The sequence below is a fragment of the Carassius auratus genome, chromosome 50 (assembly GCF_003368295.1).
Source record: "Carassius auratus strain Wakin chromosome 50, ASM336829v1, whole genome shotgun sequence".
NCBI lineage: Eukaryota > Metazoa > Chordata > Actinopteri > Cypriniformes > Cyprinidae > Carassius > Carassius auratus.
The window spans coordinates 14113689-14140649 of record NC_039292.1 but is presented as its reverse complement, the minus strand read 5'-3'; the positions used below and the strand labels follow the sequence as shown (position 1 = coordinate 14140649).

The 26961-nt window shown below is 37.6% G+C and overlaps 1 protein-coding gene across 1 annotated transcript; it reads right to left on the bottom strand.

The window, feature by feature from the left end:
• Positions 1-204: 204 nt before the first annotated feature.
• mrpl23 (mitochondrial ribosomal protein L23) lies at positions 205-26675 on the bottom strand. Its single transcript, XM_026239370.1, has 5 exons — positions 26527-26675; positions 25501-25623; positions 20398-20480; positions 14050-14123; positions 205-949 (listed from the first exon to the last, which is right to left on the bottom strand). The coding sequence occupies exons 1-5, from the start codon at positions 26541-26543 to the stop codon at positions 785-787; spliced, it is 462 nt and encodes a 153-aa protein (XP_026095155.1). The 5' UTR covers positions 26544-26675; the 3' UTR covers positions 205-784.
• Positions 26676-26961: the final 286 nt, after the last annotated feature.

The window sequence follows — 26961 nt, the reverse complement described above, 5'->3', positions numbered from 1 at the left end:
ATTGCAATGCAGGGGGTACTTGAGTACAAGGACAAAACAATGAACAAATGTTATCAATACTGACATTCTCCCTGGCGAACACCAGGTTGGCTGGGTGAGGTAAGCCTCTGTGGTATGAGAGTTGGCAAGAGGTTATCTAACACATCTGTGGGGAACAGCTAACTCTAGAGCCAACAAAGTTGAAGAAAACACAAAAACAAGTCGTCATGTTGTACTATTTTATTGGAATTGAAGTATGCAGTTAAAAAAACAACAACAAAAAACGTTAAGGAACAACATTAGGAGTATGATTTCGCGTGAAACCTGGGGAGTCACTTGATTAGATTGACAATTTACAGTATTTCATGAATTATCTTGAAGATCCGCAAGGGGAAAAGGAAAACATTTTGGAGGAACTTTAAAGAAAGTTGTATGACCTTGTATGGCCAAGGACTTTGCAAGGAAGACTTTTGTTTGAGCAAGTTTCTGAGACCTGTGCGTGGTGAACACAACCTGAAATACTTTTGTGACATGGCCGAAGCTTAGGAGTGATCATATGCTGAGTAGACATTGGTGTTCTTTGGAAGACCACAAGATTCTATTGGAGTAAAGGATTTCCAAGCCTTCTCCCAGGCAGTCCGTCTTTCCATCGAGTCAGATCAGACCACTGCAAACGGCCCTCTATGGACACTGGTCAGATCACTGTAAATGACTCTGTCTGCACAAATAGATAATCTACAATACACCACATTCTTCATTCAGCTGTTGCCTTTCTGAAGTCATTCTTCATTCAACACTTGTCTGTCTAGAGGCCAAACCATTCAGTAACTCCTCCTCTTCTGGGATCTGGTTTCTGCCTCTGACGCTCGTCCTCCATGAACTTCTCCTGCATCTCCTCAACAGAGCCCTCCTCGTGCTTCTTATCCTTCTCGGGAAAGATATCTGGGAACTGGAAGGTTTGCTGCTGGGTCTGTAAGAAAAGCAGGAATTCTTAAAAGTTTAAACAATGACTGTCTGTCTGTCATGAACACTGTCAACCGTTGGTTGTTCCAAACTTGTGACTTGGTTTATGGGAACAGCAGTTTTTAAGAATGTGTTATGCTTCCTATTAAAAGTAGTAACTATGAACACTTGTAAAACCTTTAACGCTTAATGTTACTGACAGGAATTGTTAATCCATTCCACTTCACTGGAAAGCACACAGTCTCCTTTTCTGGAGCTCATGCTCTCCAACACTGCCTCTGAAAAATACGTTCCTTCTACAACAATGTCATTTTTTTTAGAGAGAGAGATAGAGAGAAAGGAAGGGGGGTAAGCCTTGTGCATGACGACAGAGAGACAACGTGCTAGTGCTCCAAGCCTGTCTCCATACCAGAGACCATCAATATTGTTGCAAAGATAAAACAAGGTGTGGAAACAGCAGGAGGAAGCAGGGATTGCGGTGAGTTAACAGCTAATGAAAAGCAGTGCCTTTCTGAAACAAATGCTTCTACTGGGATGATGTATTATTTTGGCTCTATTCTTTGTAACAAATACAGTAACTTTTAACTGAGCAAAATGACCAAATAGTGGAATATAAAAAAAAAAAAAAAAAAGTGAAACACTTAAAATCAATGGCTCGGCAGTGGCACTCCAATGCAAACCCCCACACTATAAACACAGAGTCCAGCCAAGTGAAAGTACAAGAACCAAACCTATTAAAAACAGTACCTTAGTAACAGAGTACTACAATGGATGCCAAAAAATGTCTGTTCCTTCACCTGTAGTAAACTCTCCTTGGGAAAACAAAAAACAAAAACCAACAACAACAAAAAAACATTATGACTAAAAACCGGCAGGGGGACCCATTCGAATGACAATGCAAGAGTGGAGTAGAAAAGTTCGGACATTCTAGCCCTGATAGAGAAGGGGCCTCAAAAATTATACATTTACAAAACAAAATGCATAAATGCTCACACAAATGCATCTTACCCCCCAAAAATTACAATGTTTACACAAATATGTATATATCAAGTTCCTGAATTAATTTTTATCACACATTTATAAATTATGTTACATGTATTTATGGATTCCAATTTACGAATCAGATTTTGTAAATGTAAATTGTGCTGTGAATTTTGTTGATCTGGCTCCATATTTTGTTGGCTAGCACTAATGTTTATATAATGTGTATAAACTCTTGTCTCAGTCTATGGCAAACACTTCCGCAGTTTGATTTAAGAGAAGAGTACCTATATTACTTGAACATGTAAACAGCACTGCATATTCATTTTTTATTATGTAATAGTAATCGTCTTTAGGAAGAGCATGTAATATATTATCCTGAAATTGCATCAACGCATCAAATACACATGACATGTCCCATCTCATCTCTGTGCATTAAAAAAAAAAGTCAAATTATTTTTGGGGTGGGAAAACTTAAGCATTTTTAAAAAAAAAAAATAATTGTTGGGTTCAACCCAAAATCTTTCCCTGTTATACTAGTCATTCCCCTATCACTCTATAATCCAGGCCCTGAACTTACACCATAAACTGTACATTCAGTGGCTTTACATCAGGGATAGATGTGCATTATGAGCCCCTGTGTGCAAGAGAAATATCTAATTATATTAGGAATTAATGGATGAAAAAAAAAACAGTAGTGTCAAAAACATGTAAATGCATTATGGTTTCATTTAAATTTACTAATCAATTTTTTGCACAATGGTTTGTGAAGACAGATCAGTTATTGCTTCTGGTCTCAAGATATTTCATGAAGGGGGTACTTACATTACAGGAGGAACCTGAGTCATTAACATTAAGGCAGTTAGCAGACACTTTTATCCAAAACGACTTTTATTGCATTCAGGTTATTATTATTTTTATAAAATCAGTCAAACAGTGGGTATAGAAAATACCCCTTTTATCCGTATTTCGTTGAACCACGTTTTTGCTTTACTTACAGCCTTTGGTCTGTTGGGATGTGTCTCCACTAACTTTGCACATGTAGACTTTGCAATATTTGCCCACTCTTCTTTGCAGAACTGCTCAAGTTCAGTTCAATTTGATGGCGACCATCTGTGGACTGCAGTCTTCAAGTCATTCCACAGTTTTTTAGTGGGGTGTTAAGTCTGTTCTCTGATGAGGCAATGCAAGGACTTTCATCCTTTACTCCTTCAACCACTTTGTGCTCAGTTTTGCTGTGTGTTTTGGGTCACTGTCATTTTGGAAGGTAAACCACCTTGCCATTGTCAACTTTTGTGCAGAGGGCAGCAGATTTTCCTCAAGAATTTGGTGGTATTTTATAAATGGTTCCTTCTATCCTGACAAGTGCTCCAGTCCCTGCTGCAGAGAAACACCCCCAGAACAGGATCTCACCAACTCCATGCTTTACTGGACGAATGCTGTTATTGGATGGTGAGCTGTATTGTATTTTTGCCAGACATATCGTTTGGAGTTGAGGCCAAATAATTAAATTTTAGTCTCATCTGCCTCAGAATCCTAAAGGTGCATTTTGGCAAAGCTCAGTCTTGCTGCATGTGGCCTTTCTTCAGTTGCTTTTTTCTAGCAACCCTCTCATACAAACCACGAATTTGTGATATTGTTGTCACATGCACACAATGATCACTCTTTGTCATAAATTCCTGCAGCTGCTTCAGAGTTACTGTAGGTCTCATAGTCGCCTCTCTGAGCAGTTTCCTTCTGGCTCTTTCATCCAGTTTGGAGCAATGTCCTAATGCACTGAGTAAATACAGCTGGATAAAAAGGCTGTGACTATTTTAAAGAGGGTGATTCTTTTCTTTACCCACTGTATCTAACAACAAAAATATCATATAAACTTGGTGGTGGGCTTGGGCCTGTAAGCAACCACCTAGTAATCCCCAACAATGAGCAACTATCAAGCAATATCCAAGCAATCATCCTGTCATCTTGACATTAGGAACCACTCAGGACACCCATTAGGAAATATCAGGAAGTCTGTCATAGTTTGTCAGCAAGCATTGTGCTGGATGATTTTATACGGCAAGAACCACTCTCAAATGTACCGACCAAAGGTGGACAGGGAAGTGTTCAGAAAATCTCTTTAAAAAGAGTGATTCCATTTGGTGGTACTAGTGTCACAGAAATTATAGACTTTACCTTTAATCTGTTTAGTCTTATTTATATAGCAATTACTAACCTACCATTAAAGATTCTTAGAGTTAGTATCAATGAATAGAGTCTGCAGTCACCCCAAATCAGGTACCACCCTAACACTAGCACTCTTGGTGAACTCTATTGATTCACATCATGTCCACCTTTGGTCGGTACATTTGAGAGTGGTTCTTGCCGTATAAAAAAAAAAGCACATACCAGAAGGAAACAGAATGAACTGGTTTGGGAGTATCAATTAAAAGGTTGTAATATTTAAATACACTAGCAAAACCCTCCTGAGGGACTGGGATCAAGACCTGGAGGTATGCCGATATCTCCTCAGACACATTCATTTTTCTTTTCATGTTTATTTTTATTTCTCCTTGGCCAATCACTGATGCAAGAATGGAACTAAAACAATTTTGATTTATTTTGCACCGAGGAGTTAAAGCTAAACAAAATGTATAAATCGAAATCATTCTGTGTATGTGACTGTATTTTCAGGATGTTTAATTGACGAGGAAATGTTCACGTAATGTTGGAAGTCCATTAACTAGTTCATTACTAGACAGGGGAGCAGGAAATGCAGGGAAATGCTTGTAAACAGCTCCCTCTGCCAGTCTCACTGGGTGGGCCACACTGCTACTTTCTCCGAGTCCACAGCCTTAGCTGACAACCAATAATCACTAAGCACAGATATTTGGCTGCCCTTAGATACCTCATATCTCTTTGTCTTGACTCATTCCATACCAAAAATTAAGCCTGAATAAAGCCAAAAGTCACAACCATGGTGGGATAGTAGGGACAGGCTCCTGATAAAGAGATGATTTGTAGCTTTAATGGTCCTTGCAAAACAAAGTGGCAATTCAGGGTAGTTCAATGGCTAGGAAAAAAATTCAAAAGCTAGTCTCAGTAGCGAAGACCCAGGTTGGGACAAACAAATGGAAAACTCCCAGACTTTACCACAAGGGAGGAGTCGGATGTTCTTAATGTGTGCATGACCTCCAGTCAATCTCAATAAACTTGCAAATTTGGTGTGACTTTTAAACCACAGTGACCAACAAAATGCTATGTGGATGGATTTGTTTATGTAAAAGTATAATTGCGTTTAAGTGGAATGCAGCATATGTACAATCCAAAAATTTGTAAAAACAATAGAGACAATGGGACTATTGTAGCGTTTCATTTTTTGGGACTATAGCAGCATTCCATATTTGATCTCAAGAAACAACAAAAATCATGGGTTTGATTCCCAGGGAACCAGTGAAAAAAAAAAAAAAAAGGTTTACTTTGAATGAAAGTCGCTTTGGATAAAATCATGTGCAAATTTGTAAATAAAGCGTGTGAAAAAGTTGACTCATGATAGAATGACAGCAATTCATAGTCTTGGAAACCAAAGACAATTCCTACTACTGGAATGGAATGGGACAAATGAGGAAAGTTTGTTCCACAAAGAGCACTGGTCAGTCTTTGTGTTCCGAATTTGTTGCTCCCTCTGTGGAAAACAGCACAGACCAACAGTAATAATGTAAAGCATTTCAGAGACAACGAAGGATTTGGCCAATCTGAGGCCTATCTGGGCCTATGCCAGACTGTCTGTCTGCTCTGCTTCACTCTGATGCCTTGACTGACTCCCAGCAGAGGAGCAGCATTTGTGCATAAACACTTCCTTCAGGCATGGGTATAGTGGCCCAGCTGTCAAAACCTGACTGGCTACAAAAGTAGAGAACATAATTCATGCAATGCGTTCCCCATGCCAAGTCAGAGCTGCCCTTCCAAACATGTGTGGGGGTCCACAGCCTTTGTTTCCAATCCACGCTAATGAATCCTCAATGTCAGGGAAAAGAGTGCGTAGGGAAAAATTAAACAAAACATATTATATTTCCTCAATGAGGACAGCCATAAGCCAGACGTTTTTGTAACCATTACTGTAAAACAGAAGCAGGTTTCCACTGCAACTGGGGAACTGTTTCTCATATACACTGGTGTAGACAATCGGCTGGCACACAGTCTGGCTTGTTAAATCATTACGGTCAGGCCAAGCAGTCAGTCTAAAAGAAGGGGTGGCAAAGTCTCAGAGCAGTATCAGCCCTCATGTCATTTTAAGCCACTGAGTCACTCGTTCCATGTTTGCAGTGATGACAGTTGTGACCAGTCGACTTGTTCAGACTTGCCCAAGTCCTGGTTATTTTTTGGTTCCCAAGGATATTGGACCTTGTCAACAGCAATCAAAGATAACCCCTACTTTCGCAATATAGGGTCCTGAACCTCTCCCTCAATCTCCGATGTACAAAACACACAAAAGAAAAGAAAGGGGGAAATGAATAGCGAGAGACAGAGATAGAAGCAGGAAAACTGAGAAGGTGGTACCATAACAGGAAAAGCATTACTAGTATCGAAGTAATTTATTTTGAAAATAACAAAATAAAGCTGGGTGGCGCCTGGACATTAAGAGACTGATAAAAAATTGTGTTGAAAAAGGTCAGGTACAACAGTGTTTCATGATAATGGGTGTTTGAAGTTATACTAATTGAGAGTGACTTCAAGGAAATGCAAGAGATACACAGAACATGGCTCATAAAGGACGTGGATTGGAGTTGGAGGAAGGGCTTCAATATCATCTTTGCTTGCTTCTGCTGGCACTCACAGAGGCTGTCTCGTAGTGGACGTACACTGGGGGGCTGAGTGTGTGTGTGTGTGTGTGCTTGCTTCAAACAGGATGCCAGAGATCCCACTGGCCTTTCCATTATTCATGCAGAGCTTCTTTCATCCGAACACAGCCTTACAAAATTTCTTGAGGTGGATGAAATACTGTACATTTGCAATTTGAAGTTGTAGTTAACCTTTTAAATGCCACCCCCATTTTTGAATATAGATATGAAAGTGCACTATTCAAACTTAAACTGTTAAAATTCATGGATGCTTTGGAATACAGAACTCTCAGACTCTTTTTTAAGAAGACAATCTGCAGATTGTTGCAGAAGTGGAATCATTTCAAAATATTAAAGTATCAGAAGCTGGCATATTTCCTTGTTTAAATCTTGATGTCAGACAACGATCAGTTTGAAGTGGTCGAATCGGAGTACTGTATCTCTGACTTCCCTGTCGACATAGTGACGTCAGAATGCTACGTCTATTAAAGTTGACTTTTATGCTGATGACCTTAACTGTCTTTTGAGGACACCAGATATAGGTCAGTTTTACACACTTACCTAGTACAGATGCCTCATTGTGTTGGGGGTACGGCTTACGAATTTGATGATGGTTGGAAAAATAGGGTTCTGATATTGGACTGTAATTAGTTATTATGCCTTAACTGCTTCTGTTTACATGGTGTAAATCTGTCCTTCTACACCTATGACCAACACTTCCAAGTTAAATTACCCAGTCCTAATTCTGCGAACGCAGTTAAGCGGTATGTTTTTGTTTGTTAATTTACTTTTACTTTTGTCTGGAAATATTCACCCTAATCCTGAAACCTGGCTCTCTGAGTACTCCAGATGAGTTTAAATCTAGATCTGGTATTGGTTTTATTCATTTAAATAAAATGACTCTCTTCTTACTTGAAGAGTATCTTTCTGCCATTGAATTTAATGAGATACTCTTAGTTGGGGATTTTAATTGGGATTGGTTAACTCCTGTCCCAGATCATTTTAAATCCTTTTGTAACACTTTAAACCTAACGCAACTAAGCGACAGTCCCACTCAGCTAAATCTCAAATGTTTAAAAAAATCAACTTTATTAGATCTTTTTCTGACTAATGCACCCCATAAGTATACTGATAAAGGTGTTTTTGCCAACGATGTTAGTGATCACTGTGTCATAGGTGCTGTGAGGAAAACCAAACGTCCAAAATTTAAACCTCAAATTCTCGTTGTTAGAAACAGAAAACATTTTGTTGAACAAGCATTTCATCATGATTCGTATTTATTTGATTGGAGTCACTGTCACAAGCCGACGATACAGAAATTAGCAAAATTATTACCAAAAAAGGCCACCTGATAACAGAGAAGACCACAATTTTAGATAGTTTCAATGAACATTTCATTTCATCAGGTTCCTTATTTGAGTCTCAACCACCTTCCTGCTCTTTGTTTAATCCACTCACTGCATCCTTAACTTATACTTCATGTAATTTAACTACACAAAAATTTGATTTCATTCAGTTTTCTGTTTCCGATGTTCATAAAGCTCTTACCCAGAAAGATCCAAAAAAAACCTGCAGGGCCTGATGAGCTGGAACCTTTTTATCTAAAGGTAGCAGCAGATTTTATTGCTGAACCTTTAGCACATTTATTTAAGCTTTCTATCTCTTCGTGTGAACTTACAAGGATCTGGAAGACTGCCTTCATTTCTCCTCTATTTAAAGGGGGTGTCCCATTGCATTTAAATAAACTATAGGCAGGGGTGCACATAAGTGGTCCGCAGGTCCGCATGCACGACCAAAATAAAAAATGCGTTATATTAATATGTTCTGACAGCACATTTGCGTACCGACATTGACAGCTGTTAGTACTCAATTACCATTTTAGATCACAGACTGTACTATATAAGTTTTATTTTCAACCTGAAAGCATAAATCTAGGCTATGTCATGCCGTTTTCAAAGCATAATTCAAAACTGTTACATTCATCCACTGATGCTCTTTTAATCAGCAGCAGCTCTAAATCCAGAAGCGCGTATACTTGCCGGTAACCTGCCAAAATTAAAGCCTGCTGATTTTAAGTTTGAATATGATGATGAAAATGCTTTTAATGTATTTATTTTCAGACTCTTTTATCCAAAGCGACTTAAAATTGGGGAATACATAAAGTGATTCTTCACTTAGACAGAGATAGAAGCAGGAAAACTGAGAAGGTGGTACCATAACAGGAAAAGCATTACTAGTATCGAAGTAATTTATTTTGAAAATAACAAAATAAAGCTGGGTGGCGCCTGGACATTAAGAGACTGATAAAAATTGTAATGAGGTTGAAAAAGGTCAGGTACAACAGTGTTTCATGACTGTACTATATAAGTTTTATTTTCAACCTGATAGCATAAATCTAGGCTATGTCATGCCGTTTTCAAAGCACAATTCAAAACTGTTACATTCATCCACTGATGCTCTTTTAATCAGCAGCAGCTCTAAATCCAGAAGCGCGTATACTTGTCGGTAACCTGCCAAAATTAAAGCCTGCTGATTTTAAGTTTGAATATGATGATGAAAATGCTTTTAATGTATTTATTTTCAGACTCTTTTATCCAAAGCGACTTAAAATTGGGGAATACATAAAGTGATTCTTCTTAAAAAGGCAAACAAAGAAATTAGTAGTAAATATTAGCATTTTATATTTTTATTTACTGTAAAATAAATGTATTTAATACTAGGACTGCATTTTATTTTTAATAATATTAATCACACACTATTATTTAGTTTATTTACTATTATTTTATATAAAAAAAAAAAAAAACGAAATAAAGTGCAATAATATTATACCTATTAATAATTCATGTTTTTATAGTTATATTTAATGGGTCACGCTATATGCAGTATTAGGACCAAACCAAATCTTCAGGTTCTCTTATGAAAACCAGGCTGAAAAAAATTATGTGCACCCCTGACTATAGGCCAATATCTAAATTGTGTGTCTTATCTAAACTATTAGAGAAACTAGTGAATGAACAATTAAAAACTTATCTGGAATTAAATAAAATTCACTTTCCCTTTCATTCCGGCTTTGCAGCCACAATGAAAGTGCTAAGTGATATAAACTGCTTAGATGGTAAAGAAATTTGTTCAGCTCTTTTCCTCAATTTATTAAAGGCTTTTAAAATGGTTCATGGCATCCTATTAAAAAGACTTGCCACTGTTGGTCTTTCTGATTCTGCTATAAATTGGCTTGCTGTCTGTCTCACAGGTAGAACACAGTCTGTGGTCTTGAAAGACTGTATGTCAACTGTCCTGTCAGTTTCAATGGGTGTCCCTCAGGGATCAGTTTTGGGACCCATTTTATTTTCGTTATACATAATATTTGTAATAACATCCAAAACATTAAATTTCATCTTTATGCAGATGATAATGTTATTTATTGCTTCGCGACATCAGCTTTGCAAGCACTTCAATGTTTACAGTCAACCTTTAATACTGTTCAGTCTCGCCTTTGTCCACTTAAGCTGGTTTTAAGTAGAGATAAGACTAAATTAATGATGTTTTCGACATCTAAAGTTGAACCAAAAAATTTCCTGATATTTTATCATAGCAAGGCACTAAAACTGAATGTGCTGTGTCTTACAAATATCTGGGCATTGTATTGGATAGTGAGTTAAGTTTTAAAGTGCATATCGACAAATTAATTTCCAAACTTAAGCTAAAAATTGTTTTTATTACAGAAACAGAACCTTATTTTCATTTAATGCTAGACAATATCTGGTATCTGCAACATTTCTACCTATGTTGGATTATGGACATATATTATATATGAATGCCCAAACACATTACTTAAAAAACTTCATATAGTGTTCCATAATGCCTTACGTTTTAAAAGAAGCAGAGATTGCTCCTCTTGGCTTCTATCGAAATCCTCTGACATTGTATTTTACAAATCCTAATTTAGACTTCTAATTAGTGACCGTTGTTTCGTTTTGATCTCTCCCCTGCACTTCACCGTTCGTCACCCCTGAGCAGTGCATGCACAATGCCAACCTCATGTGTCATCCGCCTGGAGCTGCTTCCTTGCACTACATTGAGCACAAGCTAGAGTACATTTATTATTGCATTTTAAATATAGATATTTTTCTTACAAAAACGCATCAATTAGCTACACGAGAACTTTGTTCACCCCCCGAACTTTTGAGACACAGCTTTTTATTAAGGATGGGCACTTTTTATTTAACTTCTTTTGGATTGAAGCACTGCAACAACTACAGAGTGCCATTAAACAGCTTGAAATATCAAAGACAATTTTTAATATAACTCTGACTGCATTCGTCTGAAAGAAGAAAGTCACCTAGTCTACACCTAGGATGACTTGAGGGCGAGTAATTGATGGGCTAATTAAATTTTGGGGTGAACTAACCCTTTAATTTGTTCCTTATCTGTTCTATAGTACAATGATAAACTTACGCTGTACCTTTTCTACAAGACAAACCTACCTTGTACCTTTGCTATTCTACCGTTTGATGATAAGCTTTCCTCGTACCTCTTCTAAAAGACAAACTTACACTGTATCTTTTCTGTTTAACAGTACAATGATAACACAGTAACTTTTCTAAATGACAAATTTCTCATACCTTTTCTATTCTACAGTTATAAACTTGACTCTCTCATTGCTTGTGAAATTAATATTTCAACATGTTCGAAGGCATGCAACGTGAATAACTCATAGACATGCCAGTTTTCTTCTTTCATTACTTTGGCTTACAGTACTCTGAGCTGTAAAACATTACAGCAACATTGTAGGGCCCTACATTCATTCAATACCACTGAAGCCAAATGTTGCCATCTAGTGTTGATAAGATCGCAATGTGAACTTTTCACGAGCCATCAACTTAAAACAACAAAAATTGCAAGGGTGTTAATTTGTGCAGGGCACTCGGTAGGGGAGATGTGTGTAACAGGAAGGAACCCATTTGAAAAGAAAAATAATAGTATTACTTAGCAAGGTTGAGTTTCACTCGGTTTTGTTCAGTGGTAATTGAGCAGAGTGTGCTCACAAGTTCAGGTGGAACATTGTGATCCGATCTGAAAGGTAGCCTGGCTACCAGCTGATCCAGACCGAAACACCCCAAAAAACAACGACTCAACAACAAGCTCTCAAAAAACAAAAAACATCCATTAGTACCAACAACAGTTGCCTTGTCTTTCCAAATACTGATGCTTGCCACAAGACCCTTGTGGAAAAAGCTGGTGGGACAAAAATAAACAGTTGATGTCGACAAGCGGGCAAACTTGAGTGTTCCCGCAAAATCTTGGTTTTGTGGGGCAGTTTATAGTTAAGCAAAACGGCGGCAAATTATACAACAGTACTACAACAGTACAGATTAGTGAAATTCAGTGTAGGGGTAAGTGGTTCTGATACAGAGTGTCTATACAATAAAATGTCATATGTGCATTTCGCCAACCAGCCCAGAAAACTACAGACGCGACATCAACAAACAGAACCTTTACACCAGGACCAAAAAGGTCACGGCCTTGCAAAGGGAGCACAGGATAACATTGCATTTAACTAGAGCATTACATACAAAGCGGTCATACGTAAAGCCTTGATATTGTCTTAAGATTTTATGTTGCTTAAGATTTCCCTGACCCCTGTCTGGACCTCCCTGTTCTGGCACGGCTCCATGGTGCCCTCGCTCACCTCGCTTCATGTGTCGACTCCATCCGCAACCCCCTCCCTCCTCTTTGATGAACTCTCTCTCCTCCCAGACTCCTCCCCACAGTGGGGAGGTCTGATGAGATAGTGGCCAACAAGGAACCGTACTAACACATGGCTTTTTCAACTAACCTTGGAGATTGTAAAATCTGGGGGGTTTGAAGGGGCCGGGGAGGGGGGGGGGATTTGAGCGTTCCTCACCGTATTGCTTCTGGAATATTAGCTGATGTAGTGCGTTGGGGGGAAGGGCCGGTGGGGGGAACCGTTGAGGGTATCCAACCACAGAACACTCCCCCACATGTGGTGTCAATTAGGAACAATCTTGTTTTTACCCACCACTGAAAAGAAAGGAGGGCTTTTCTTGGGCAGTGTTTTTTTTCTCTTTGCAGACCTGCTGGAGGAGAAGAAAGTGGCCGGAAATTTGGTTTCATATCAGTGTTTTTCGCCGCAGTCTGAGATTCTTTAGCTTGCATGTTATTCACATAAATAAGCAGGACTTTTTGAAAGATTGAACAGCAAGAAAATAGTTCTCTCCTGAAATGTTCAAGCAAATATGGCACTGCATCTGAAAAAAAGACAAATGTTAGGAACAGGATACAGTAATGCTCTAGATCCAAGTCCCTAACTGGGTTTATGGGAAGGTTCAATCGATGGGGCAAAGCCACACAGGAAGTCATTCAACTCTCGTCAAGAGGAAGTTCACCTTTAAATATTCATTTGGTTTTTTTGTATGTATCCCATTACAAGCTTCTCTGTTTTGACAACTTTAATTATTTATCCCTGCCTTGATTGATGGATGAAAGAAAAAAAGAGAGCAAACAATCTAATGCTTCTCTTGAAAACTAAAAACGTAAAGAAACAAAAGCAGCTTTCCCAAATGAATCAAAGATCAGATTAAGGTATTTTCACCCCGGCGTACTTCAAACACGGTCCGTATCAACAGCCCAGGGCTCAGCCCAAAAGCAGGTGTGAACCCAGCAGTGCGGTTCGCCACTGGATCACGACCAACGCTAACGTTCTGATGCCCCAAGAAACAACTCTCGCATCCACCCATGATAATAACCATAGCTCTCTGAGAACTTTGTACTATAATTCCTGCACAAAGTCTGGCATGTAACCAAAGACGACCTCTTGCCTTCTTGGCCAACGAGAGAAACTAAACTGCTGCCTTTCTCAGGAGGGCAGGGGCGAATATGTGGGAGACAGAAACTAAACAAGCAGTGCTTGGACTCAGGGAGTCGAACACAATAAGGTGAGGGTTTCGCATCAAAGAGTACCTGTGCCTTAAGGTTTTTCAAGAGAACATAAGCTGTGATGGGCCCTCAAAACAACAAATAAAAAAAATTTGAGGAGCACAAACATCCAAGCATCCGGTTTCTCAAGGGGTTCTTGTTTTGTTTAATAACTTCAACTAAAAAAAATACATCTGACACAAGCACCCATAATCAAAGTATTGAAAGGTTATTTTACAGTTGATGCCCTCCACTTTGAATTGTCCTGTATTAATGATGGGGGCACTTTCTGAAATTCAAGATGGCCAGAAGAGACCACAAGTACAGATGGGGACTTTAACAATACATGTCACAACAGGATAACACTCACCAGTTGAACGTATGCCACTTTGTAATCTGGCCTCTTCACTCGTTGGTTTAAGTGGTTTCGTTTCTTGTTTGTACCTAGGTAGAAGCAAAAAATAAAAGGTGGTTAGGAGTATTAAGTTAAAATTTTATTGCAAAAATGACTTGTTTTTATTTTGCCTAAAGAAATTTTAATAAAACATACTGCTACAAAGTAAATACTATTAATGTGTTTGTTCAACAACTAATATCTCAACCAGCAGTACAGTGAGAAAAAAAAAGATCCCTTGCTGATCTTACATGTTTGCCCACTGAAATGATCAGTCTATAATTTTAATGGTAGGTTTCTTTTAACAGTGAGAGACAGAATAACAACAACAAAAAATCCAGAAAAAAATGCATAAAAAAAATAGTTAAATGAGTATTTGATCCCTTATCATTTAGTAAGATTTTTGGCTCCCAGGTGTCTTTTATATAGGTAAAAAGATGAGATTAGGAACACTTTAATAAAGGGAATGCTCCTAATCTATTTTTTTTTTTTACCTCTACAAAAAAACACCTGTCCACAGAAGCAATCAATCAATCAGATTCCAAACTCTCTACCATTCCCAAGGGTGTCAGGGACAAGTTTGTAGATCTATACAAGGCTGGAATGGGCTACAAGACTATCGCCAAGCAGCATGACAACAGGTGACAACAGTTTGTGTGATTATTCGCAAAAGGAAGAAACACTAAATAACTGTCAATCCGCCTCGGTCTGGGGCTCCATGCAAGATCTGACCTTGTGGAGTTTCAATGACCATGAGAACGGTGAGGCATCAGCCCAGAACTACAAGGGAGGATCTTGTCAATGATCTCAAGGCAGCTGGGACCATGGTCACCAAGAAAACAATTGGTAACACACTACGCCGTGAAGGACTGAAATCCTGCAGCGCCCGCAAGGTCCCCCTGCTCAAGAAAGCACATTTACAGGCCCGTCTGAAGTTTGCCAACGAACATCTGAATAATTCAGAGGAGAACTAGATGAAAGTGTTGTGGCCAGATGAGACCAAAATCAAACTCTTTGGCATCAAACTCAGCTCGCCATGTTTGGAGGAGGAGGAGTAATGCTGCCTATGACCACAGGAACACCATCCCTACGGTCAAAAATGGAGGTGAAAACATTATGCTTTCAGGGTGTATTTCTGCTAAGGGGACAGGATTGACTTCACCACATTACAGGGTCGATGGACGTGGCCATGTACCATCAAATCTTGGGTGAGAACCTCCTTCCCTCAGCCAGGGTATTGAAAATGGGTCGTGGATGGGTATTCCAGCACGACAATGACCCAAAGCAAACAGCGAAGGTAACAAAGGAGTGGCTCACGAAAAATCACATTAAGGTCCTGGAGTGGCCTAGCCAGTCTCCAGACCTTAATCCCTTAGAAAATCTGTGGAGGGAGCTGAAAGTTTGAGTTGCCAAACATTAGCCTTGAAACCCTAATGACTTGGAGAGGATCTGCAAAGATGAGTGGGACAAAATCCCTCCTGAGATGTGTGCAAACCTGGTGGCCAACTACAAGAAACAGCTGACCCCTGTGATTGCCAACAAGGGTTTTGCCACCAAGTACTATGTCATGTTTTGCGGAAGGAGTCAAATACTTATTTCCCTCATTAAAATGCAAATCAATTATATATATATATATATATATATATATATATATATATATATATATATATATATTTAATGCAGTTTTTTGGATTTTTGTTGTTATTCTGTCACTCACTGTTCAAATAAACCTACCAATAAAATTATAGACTGATGATTTCTTTGTCTGTGGCCAAACGTACAAAATCAGCAAGAGATCAAATAATGTCCCCCCTCACTGGATCTGATCAGTGCTGACTAGTAAGAGCTCAGGGGATATAAAAATAACCACTCTTAACAACCTACTATATAACGATGTTGCAGCTGGGTGTATTTGCATTGACAGAATTACACCTTCAAAGAATATTATGTTTTGCAGAACAGCTCAGATATCCAATATGTCTTTTGGGGTAAGACAGGGCTGGGTTTATCTGTTAAGAAGCCCATGTCTTCAGTCCTGTTAACTGTGATGTAACTGTACAAAGCCTGCTGGATAATATTCACAAGAACCCAGGGAAAGGAGTCAAGAACCAAATCACTTAAAAACTTTTAAAAAAAATTTAAAAGAGTAAATCATTAAAAACATATGACAGGACGCACTCTGTGAACAACAGTATACTGTTTTTCACATTAAAATATCTTCACAGCATGACATTTGGTTAGTTCAGTCTGAAAGGTACTTTATAGTTCATCATGCAGCTCTTTTTTTATTCAACAAGTTCATAGTGACCACGTCTACTAAGCTCCAAAAAAAAAGACCAAAAAATTGCAATTTAACTTTAGTACATATAATGTGTGTGCTACATTTCAAGGGCCTTCTCTCTAGATTCCCCTTCCACAGAAAAATATTCTGCAATGATACAAGGTTTGAAATGATATGAGATTTATATAGTAATGTCAAGAAGGTTTGCGGAGAAATCTCTCCTTAAAACCTGCTCAACTGAAAAGTTTCAGTGACGGCTTGTGTGATGAGTTTTTCTATACGGGATTGGCAGTCTTATTTTACTAGTACAAGGAAAACCTATAAACACAAACACTCCCTCCATTTAGGGTCAGCTGGATGGTCAACCCTAAAAACAGGTGAGAAGCGCTTTTGTTCATGTATGCGATCCCTGTTTCCATTCCCATACTCCCACCCAACATTATATAGTATAAATAAATATTCAATCAAGCTCTCTTTTGAGGTTGTGTGTTGGCTGGTTACTATTATATTACAAATCCCAGGCCTGAGGGGTAGTTATAGAAACCCTTTTCAAAATACTTGGTAGGAAAAAGAATAGACGCCTTGAGCCTGGGGGTTCCACCGGTGCCCCCCTTTTCTCCACATCCTTTAAACCATCAGAGGCGTAGAGCCCATGACGCAGAGCGAACACCTTCTCTGTCGCGGTCTATTTCACCTAATGGGTGTTCCACATTTTTTCAACTTTTATGTTGTGGCTATAAAAATGGCCACTTTGCTTATTGGCCCTCTCCAACGTTGGCGTGGAAACGGCACGGAAAACAATCCCAGTGGCGAAAACCCAACTGGCAGCTCGTAAAAGTGGTTCCCTCTGCGTTAACCAGACGGTAAAGCCTGTAATAATCCTAACATTATTTACTTACCCTCAGGCATTATTGTTTATGTTGTATATACATAACCTTTATGCTTTAAAGCAGTGGTTGCCAACCTGCCAATCGCGATCTTTATCACTGTTCCAGTAGATCCCCAAAATAACAGTACAATAAATACAAAAATGCATTATTTTTCCATTGTTTGTACAGTATTTTCCTGTTATTTTCAGGATCTACTGGAGCAGTGATAAAGAAAAAGACCTCACGCCAGTGTCTGTCAAGAGGAATGAACAGATGGCAGAGACGCTGAAGACGAGCGCAAAGAGGAGAAAATACTGTTAGCAGGCAGAGAACAATAGCCCACTGTGTTCCTGATGGTCGAAATATAGCAAGAAAATATAACAATTGAATTGGGGGTGTGGGGTTATGTTAATGTTAATCACTGAAGAGAACTGTCTTGAGAAATAATCTTTTTTTAAGAAAGAAAGGTTTTGATGGCATCTTCTTCGCCTCTTACCATTTAAATCACAGCTCTGCTTTGTTTGTAGCGCTAACCAAGGAACTGATATATTGTGGCTGGTTCGTAAGTGCCACCTGCTGTCAGAGAGTGAATTTGCACCTCATTCAGACCTACTGTTTTTGATTCATGCAGATGGGTTTTATTTTTTTACAGTCTATGGTTTAATGAAGCAAAAAAGAAAGAAAGAAAGAAACAAAGAAAGAAAGAAAGTCTGATTCTGAATCGGTTATGATCTGTGAATTACTAATTAAAACAGTAAATAAAAAGGCCTCAAATTGGAAGTACTACATGGGATGTCTTTTTCTATCAATTCTTCAATAGGTAAATCTTGTTGTTCATAAAGGCTGAGGTCAGGGGACTTGGGCTTAAAAAGGATGGTGACCACTGCTTTAAAGGAGCAGTTAAGATTTTTTTAAATGACGTCATTTAGTCACCCTCATGTCGTTTCAATCCCATATGACTTACTTTCTTATGTGGAAAACTAGATATTTTGAAAAACTGCACGCAAATCTTTTCCATACCATGACAGCTCAAAGTGACTACAGCTGTTAAGCTGAAAAAATAAAATAAATAAATCCTTAAAAGCTTCATTAAATGGGGTCAATACAACTTAAGCACTAAATGTGTTCTGAAGTCACATGATATTTCAGACGAACTTAAACTCTATTCACTGAAATCTTCCCCAAAGTAAGCTGTTAACTTAAAGTCCACGTGAACTGGAGGCTTGCAACCGATTTTATTCTGTATTTTGATGTACTTCCAAAGAAATGGAATATTCAATGAGGAAAGTAGAGGGCGTGGTTTATTTGTATTTATTTGTATTTATTTGTATGCCTTAAGTCACAATGACCTCATCACAGAAGGTCCGTCGATTTTAAAGGGGGAAGCATTCTAAGATTTGTATTAAAGATAGCATTAATTGTCTTCATAAGGAAATCGTTTTTAAACGATAACTTACAAACCTTTAAAAACATGCATACTGTTAGCTTAAAATATATTGTTTAAATCTACATACAATATATATAATTTGCAATGATTTATGGGATTGAGTACACAAAGATTAAGTACACAGTCTTGTACCTTTTTGTCTGATTTTCATGAAAGTTTTTGCCGAAATGCATATTTTGTACTATTGTGACTGACCTCGTAGGTGGTTGGCTTGATTAGTGTCTTACAGAGCTTTAACTTTTTTAAAAATGAATTCTAAAAATATATAAATATTTCCAGAATGACTGGAGATATCCGGCATACACTTCCAGAAGTCTGACATTTCACAGGTAGAGGAAAAATTTTACAGGATCAAAATAAGCAAATTAATAAATGAAACAAAACAAAAGGAAGGATGAATAGGGTGAATATAGGGTTTTTATTATAGGGTTGGGGTTAGTTTTTTTTTCTGCATCTAACAAATACAATTCACTTATGAACTGTCAATGTATATAAAAAAAAACAGCTGCATGGGAATTAAAAAAAAAATCTCCTTTTGTGTTCCACAGAAAAACAACTGGTATGGTGGTAAATAACTAAATGATAAAAATTTCAAATTTGGGTAAACCACTCCTAACAATGATTGTAAAGAAAAAGAAACATGGTTGTGTAACCCTATTGGCAAACTTTGTGAAGAAATAAACAGGGCAGGGCATCCTAGGACAACTGTCGATTGGAATGCTACGGCCATGGATGGAGAGATAAGCAGCTGTGAGTGGAATCACACAAACCACTCCTTCTTTAAACTTCCCTCTCCTTCCCTCCCACAGTGTCTCCCACTTCATCCAAATTCTGAAAACACAACTCCCTGAATTAGCCATATGTTTATACATCTAATTCAAACTTCCGCTGAACTGTCAAGTATCTCCATAACATCTTGTCAGTATTGATTATTCTCATTGACAAACACACTGTACATATTATCCATTTACTGTAGGTGAACGACCACCCCAGGAGTGCAAAAACAAGTGATAAACACAGAACACTGATGAGATGTTGGGACCCATAACTTCTACTGTCAGTTGAGTTCGGCTTGCGTTGCTAGGAGAGTAGACCAAAAAAAAATTATACAAAAAAATTAGTAAGCAGAGGTGCAAAAGAGTGAGGGGATGCTCACAGGACATGCTCTTGCATTCGAAAACAGCTGGCTGGAACGTACTGGAATAAACCGGAATGGAGAGGTCTTGACACTTTTTTTTTTAAATCAACAAGCCATCTTTAAAATGAAACAATTATAGAATAATATGCTAAAGATACATGAGATTTGATGCAATTAAAAGTTTTACACGTAATTTGTCTTTTCAAAATAATGCTGTGCAGTTTAAAATACCGGTAATACCAAACAGAAAAGCAAGTATAAGTTCAGAAAATATTGAAAAAAAACTAAAAGTTTATTAAACTGATACAAAATCATGATCACCCCAAAATCATTGTTTTATGGTGGCACAGATACACTGTTTTATGCCGTTTTTCCACCAAAGCGTCCCCCCCCATACCAAACTGACCAACCGTTACAGGGTTATAAGGAAGATGGCTTACTTATAATTGTTTACATATACATGGGATAAAATATATTTGTAATTTTTGTCTTGTAAAAAAAAAAAAAAAAACCTTTAATAAAACCAGATTAAGTTTTAAATACTCTTCACTAACAAGATTAAATTATAATGACAGAAAGATTTACTCACAGTATTGGATCCTTGTGCGTACAGCTGCAACAGGAACACTGTAGATCTTCTCTAGATAATTTCTGACATCAAACTTGGTCATTCTTGAAGAAAATGAAACAGATAGAGGTTCAGAGTTTCCATGGAGTAAGGGAACAAAATATGAGAATATCTATGGTGTATTGAAGTAAGACCTTAAGATTCATGTCATATGGAAGCATTTAATACAGAGATTTCCAACATTTTTTGTTTTTTTTAAGTTCCAAAATTATTGTGACCCCGCAACCCCACCCCACCCACATCACAAAATTAAAGATGAACGCTTGAGAATCTCACAGGTGGCAAAATATGTTAATCTGCATCTCTGGAGAACCCAATTCTGAGAAAACCCAAGTTATTTTGAATTCATTCTGATTCTCGAGAACTGAAATTACATAAAATGCATTTTCTGACATGCTTTCTTGAACAAACAAATGAAAACTGTATCATTACATTAATGAGAACCATTCAGAAAATATGACACCGGAGCTAACGGGAACAACATAACGAACTGCTTTGAAAAACAAGGATGTTTATCACAAGTCTGTCCATGTAATTTATTTTTTATTTTTTAAAGGTGAGGGTTTCCAAGAAACCCAACAAACAAATGCTCCTTCGGAAAGAATATTGTACGCACATCTTTCCGAGACAGCACCAGTGTGTGATGCCCAGATTTCAATGAAGCTGAGTGGAGTTTTGGCCGTGTAATTTATGTGAGAGAGGAGATGTGTACAAGTGCGCATTTGTCTGTGTGAAAGTGAGAGAGTGAGGCGATTTCCTAGAGAGCAGAGCACTCGAGCTACAGTGAGAGGAACAGTTAGCAGACCTGAGTGCTTTCTGAGATCTTGGAGTGGAGAAACTTAGATCTTTTTTAATTCCAGCCCCCTGGTGACCTCGACAGCTCTGCCAACAGGAAAAACCTTTGCTTCCCCATCAACGTCTAGCACTGTATAGGCCTGGATCGTCTGATGTTAATATATGAGCTAAAAGACAAGATTGAATTTTGTATCAATCTCCTTTTTAGGCTTTTTGAGGAGGACTGGGATGCATTTAAACCACCAGGCCACATCTCTAAAACTTCATCTAGTAAGGTAGAAAAACCATCACATTGAACCTTGGTGCTCAGATGAGAAATGCAGGGTCGAATTTGCCTGCAACATATTCTAATCCTATTTTCTTTCTTTTCTATTTCATGACATTTTCCACTTCATCTATCAAATACAAAATAGTGAAGAGTGACAAAATATTGCAAATATAAAAGAGTATGTGAACCTTCTAGGGGTTTGTCAGTTGCACATCATTTTTTTAACACGGTATAATTAAAATACATTTTTACATGCATTTAAAATTTAAAAACATTTAAAAACAATCAAAATAAACACTTAGTAAAAGATTTAATATTTTGATAAATTGTGTAAAAAAGGTTGTTAAATTAATGAAATATTGAGCTATAATAGTAAACATTTCAGTTTAACCAAACTAACTGGACTCAACCCCACATGAGCACATTTCTGACACTTTATCTTGAAAGGAAGAAAAAATACATCATTAAAGTTTCAAGCTACTCTTTGATATGGGAAATTTGATAAAGTTTGAGTTTATCCCACAACATATTCCTATAGTATTTTCTTCTTTTTCCCCATAATAATGTTGTGTCATTTTCCTCATCTATCATATAAAGCAGGGTTCCAAAACAGGGGTTCGCAAACCCCTGTGGGTAAATGAGGGAACTGCGGGGGCTTGGTAAATTAATAAAAATGTAACCATAATATAGTTTTTGTTTCAAAATTGTTTATTTACTTTCCATATCAAATAAACCACTTACTTAAAATTAAATTTTAAATATATACGTTTTTTAAATCATGTAAATAAATGAAATATCAAGTTACAATTGAAAATGTTTTAGGTTCGGCTGACCAAAAAAAAGTTGGGGAATCTCAGGTATAAAGACAAACCAATACTGTAATTGTTTTTTTTGTTTTTTCTGTTTGGACAATGTTTCTCAGTTCCACTCCATAGAATCTATTAAATGAAGCACTGGGCAACACAGTCATGACCTTCAGCAGATGTAAACAATGCCTTACGCCTGTGTGGCTTATCTTTTGTAAGCGCTGACGTCTCATAAAGATAGAGACCTCCTTGTTGTTCAATCCCCTCTTCTGCGAGTTTGAGCTGCGCCCCACCCTTCACACATAAACAGTCCACACTCATCTCTAAACGTGCACTCACACCACCCATTTCAGAGGCTTTCCAAATAGGTGACTCAGAGGTAGAGTGACAAAACACTCCAAATTTTGAGGAAATCCAAAAAAAAGAGGGATCTTTTGTAAGCCGGTGACCTCTAGGTTACATTCACACCACTGGGACTAATACAGGCGGCAAGAGAGTGGACAAATAGCTTTAATGAACTAAGAAAAGATCATTAAAATGAAATCATTCAAAAGAAAAAGTAAATAAAAAGATGAAAGCTCAAATGTTGATGCTAAATCAAATACTTAAAAGGCACATAGGATCATAAATAAACGAGGTTAAACAAATCCTGCAAGTAAAAACACTTTGTAAAGAGGCCCTCTTTCACAAAAACAAGTGCTTTGAAATTCTTTGGCTCTGATAATCACTATGCAAACCAGGTTGGTTTCAAGCAAAACAACCCCTTGCCAAAGTGAAGGGTATCTTTGAAAAGTAGAAAGTGAAGAGGGGGATCTCTTTAATGTTTTAATGATACCTCTGTTGCCTTGTCTACTTTCATACTGTTTGCGATGGGACCGTGTCAAAGGCAGCCCTGGAGGAGACAAAACAGATCTTGATGTCCAATGAGGAGGCAGTGGTCCCAAAACAAGAAGAAGAAAAAAGACATTTCCTTTGATTGCACAGGCAGGAAATGTTTAGAATCAGGTGACAAGGATGCCTGGTGCGGATTAAGACACTTAAGGTCACAAAACAGTCTGTAAAAACAAAGAAGTAAAAGCAGGTACAAAAAAAAAGCTTTGTCTAAGCACTTGCGCAAGTGATAGCATATAGCCCAATTACAAACGTGTGCGGTTTGGAACACACACTGGCGGAATAATAACTGAGGAACAAGGCTGCACCGTCACCGTTTTAGATGTACACCCTGAGGTTCTCCAGAAAACAAAGCAGACTTTGTCCTCTTTTCTTGTGTGGACTCTGATTAGACCCGTTATTAACAGTCTGACTGCCTGTTTCATATTACAATGCCGCAATGCAATAATTACGGCTGTATTTTTAGTGACGTTTAACAAACGTCATCAATAAAGGAACGAGAAGGTGGATTTTAAGTAGGTAAACGAGCTGTAAACAAATCTTGAGACAGGCAAGGGAGCTCCGAGGCATCACTGACCATGCACCCGCCGCACGGAAACGTCATCTCGGGTTTTGTTACAAAATGCTGTGTTGCATCTAACCGGTCTGCAATTATAGTTAAGCATCACTTAAGATGGTTTAATTATTTGTGATAATCATGTGCAATAAGATTCCCACACTGCCATTTTTAAGTGCCAAGATGAAATGGATTTGTGGGATTTGTCTGCCACCTCCTGGAAAATAATGTAAATACATCATTGCAAAATTTTAAAGGGGTCATATGATGTTTCTAAAAAGAACATTATTTGGTGTATTTGGTGTAGTGCAATGTTTGTGCTGTTTACATTTTCCTCATACTGTACATTATTGTTGCTCCTATATGCCCCGCCTTTCTGAAACGCATCGATTTTAACAAAGCTCATCATTTTGAAAAGCGCAGTGTGCTTTGATTGGCCTGCTATCCAGTGCATTGTGATGAAAATGTTACGCCCCTTACCAGGTTCAAGAAACTTTCCTCTGTAAAATGCGCTGCACACACCCGAATATTTGGGTTTGCGCAGTGTTGTAAATAAATAAAAAAATCAATTTGAAGTTTATCTGCCTACCCCCAGGGCATCAAAGACACAGGTGACTCTGTTTATTCAGTAAAACACAAACAAAGATTTTTAACTCAAACCGTTGCAGTCTGTAAGTCTTATGAAGTGGAAGTGAATGGGAATCATGGTTTGAGAGTGAAAAAAAACAGGCACAAACAAAACCAAATTAAATTCTGCGGGTCGGCTGTAAAGACATGAAATGATCGGTCTGTGCAAGAAACTGAACAGTATATATATATATATATATATATATATATAATATATATATATATATATATATATATATATATATATATATATATATATATATATATATATATATATATATATATATATTTATTTATCTCCTATTCACAGCAATGACGTCCTGAGCTTGTTTGCATCTTCTTCCTCAGATTGCTCATTTGGCATCTTCTTATTTTTGCTTTACAGCAGATCGCAGATTTATAAGTGCATTACTGCCACATATCTCTCAAATGGACCATTGACACTCATGATTGAGATTGTAGATAGAGTGTCAATGTGAATGAGATGTAAAAAATTATATAAATACTGTTCAGTTTCTTGCACAGACCGATCATTTCATGTCTTTACACTTTGACTCTCAAAGCCATGATTCACATTCACATAAATCATATCACTGACTGACTGACTGACTGACTGCAACAGTGTGAGTTAAAAATCTTTGTGTTCTATTGAATAAAAAAGTAAGTTACATCTTTGATGCCCTGGGGGTAAACAGATAAACAACAAATTTTCCTTTTTCGGTGAACTCTCCCTTTAACCACTGATTTCTAATTGTGTTTTGGAATTTCATACAAAGGAGTTTGGCTTTCGCAACGAAACACACCAACACTAATATAGCGAGAATAAAGGTTATGCCTTCTTTCTTTGCGGTTACATTTGGGCGGTGTTATGCAAATCTTCCCACACAGTGACTTAAACATGTGGGGGGCGTGTTTGAACGAGGCATTTTAGGAGGGCATGGAACGATAACTTTTAAATAGAATATCTTTGAGACTTTAATCTTCGCGACTTTACAAATCTTCTGCATGCACCGACAGTTTTTAACACACCCAAGAAAAGGAAGACATGAAATTGCATCATATGACCCATTTAATGTTTGACACAATGGGTATCATTGATGAAAATGACATGAAACACGTACTCCATAGGAATGCGAAACTGCACTGTATCAGGTGGCTGTTCTTTGCCGGGTCTGACCAGGGTCAGGTTGAAGGTGGGCCGGAATATTCTCAGCTGTGGGTTACCGAGCTGGTATAAAGGATATCTGAACAAATAAAAGAGAAATGACATAAAACTACATTAAATACATTTTTAGAGGATTAATTGCATTTCATGACTTGACGAGTCCTGCATTTCACACACACAAACATATATACATATACATATAATTTACAGTTGTCTCTAATGAAATGCTCAAATTCCTTACTAATATGTGGACGAACTATGGTACAGTTTTGTTCATATGCATTTACCAAGATCTTTACATCGTACTCAAATACCTCAAAGAGCATCATTTTACTATCATTTGTAAAAACAACATGTCTTTACTATAGTGTTACCCAGTTTCTGTGTTCAAAATACATGTAGCATTAACATCCCTGCTAAAAAATAAAAATAATAATTCAGCTGACACTGCACTAAACTGGTTGGCTGGTTTTAGCTGGTCTTCCATCCTGGCCATAACTGGTTAAAACAGGCTGCTTTATGAAGGGATTTGACCACTTCTAGTCAGGCCAACCAGCTAAAACCAGCTCGACCCTCTTAGGGGCGTTTTGTTTGTTTGTTTTTTCAGCAGGGGCATTGGTATCGGTAAACAAGAACGATGGTATTATTCTCCTACTATGTCGAAAATATCATGGTAATACCCTGGTATCATGAATAAAAAAAACATGGTATTGGAAACCATAGCTTTATCATGGTAAGTTACAAAATGATGTTAACATGGTAACGTAACGTAACATGCCTCAAAGCATGGTAACACCGTGGCACTTTTTGAAGGAGTAACGTACTAACTTTACAAGTATGATAATACACACAGTAAACCTACACAGGTAACGTTACACATTTTCGGAAGGACAAACTATCAATAATGTAATATTAACTTTTTTTATATATATGCATGAACAACACATCGGTGCATATTTAGATATAAAACGAAACCACTCACATTATCCGTTTCGCCATGTCCTGTTCAGTTATGGACAATCACATGTGCTGTTTTGATTATGTATTTTCATGTGCTCCAGCCTCAAGGTCCTCGAGCACTGACTGCTGTGAAACCTGCGCAATAGTGTTTTTCAAAATAAAAGTCCCGATTTCCACACTGTTGTCGTTTATAGATTGGAAAGTGCAGTTGAATAAACAACACCTATGGAGATTTGTAATAAATAGAAGAATTTACTCCAAATTGTGGGTTTTGTTTATATAAATTGGGATATTTTGATAAATATATACATTTATATACATATACATTTCAAATGTAATAATAACTTTTATTTTGATGTAAATGTCTTGAAGTCGTTTACTAATGTCACTTTTTTGTTTAACTTACACGTGAGAGATGTATACAATTTTGCATAGGCCTACGTGGTTGGATAAAAAG

Excerpts from the sequence above, each read along its gene's own strand:
- mrpl23 (XM_026239370.1), bottom strand. Across the intron at positions 20,481-25,500 it reads CAGTTTCGCATTCCTATGGA|AATGACCAAGTTTGATGTCA; the intron begins GTACGTGTTTCA and ends ATTTTCTTCAAG. Across the intron at positions 950-14,049 it reads AAGTGGCATACGTTCAACTG|ACCCAGCAGCAAACCTTCCA; the intron begins GTGAGTGTTATC and ends CTTTTCTTACAG.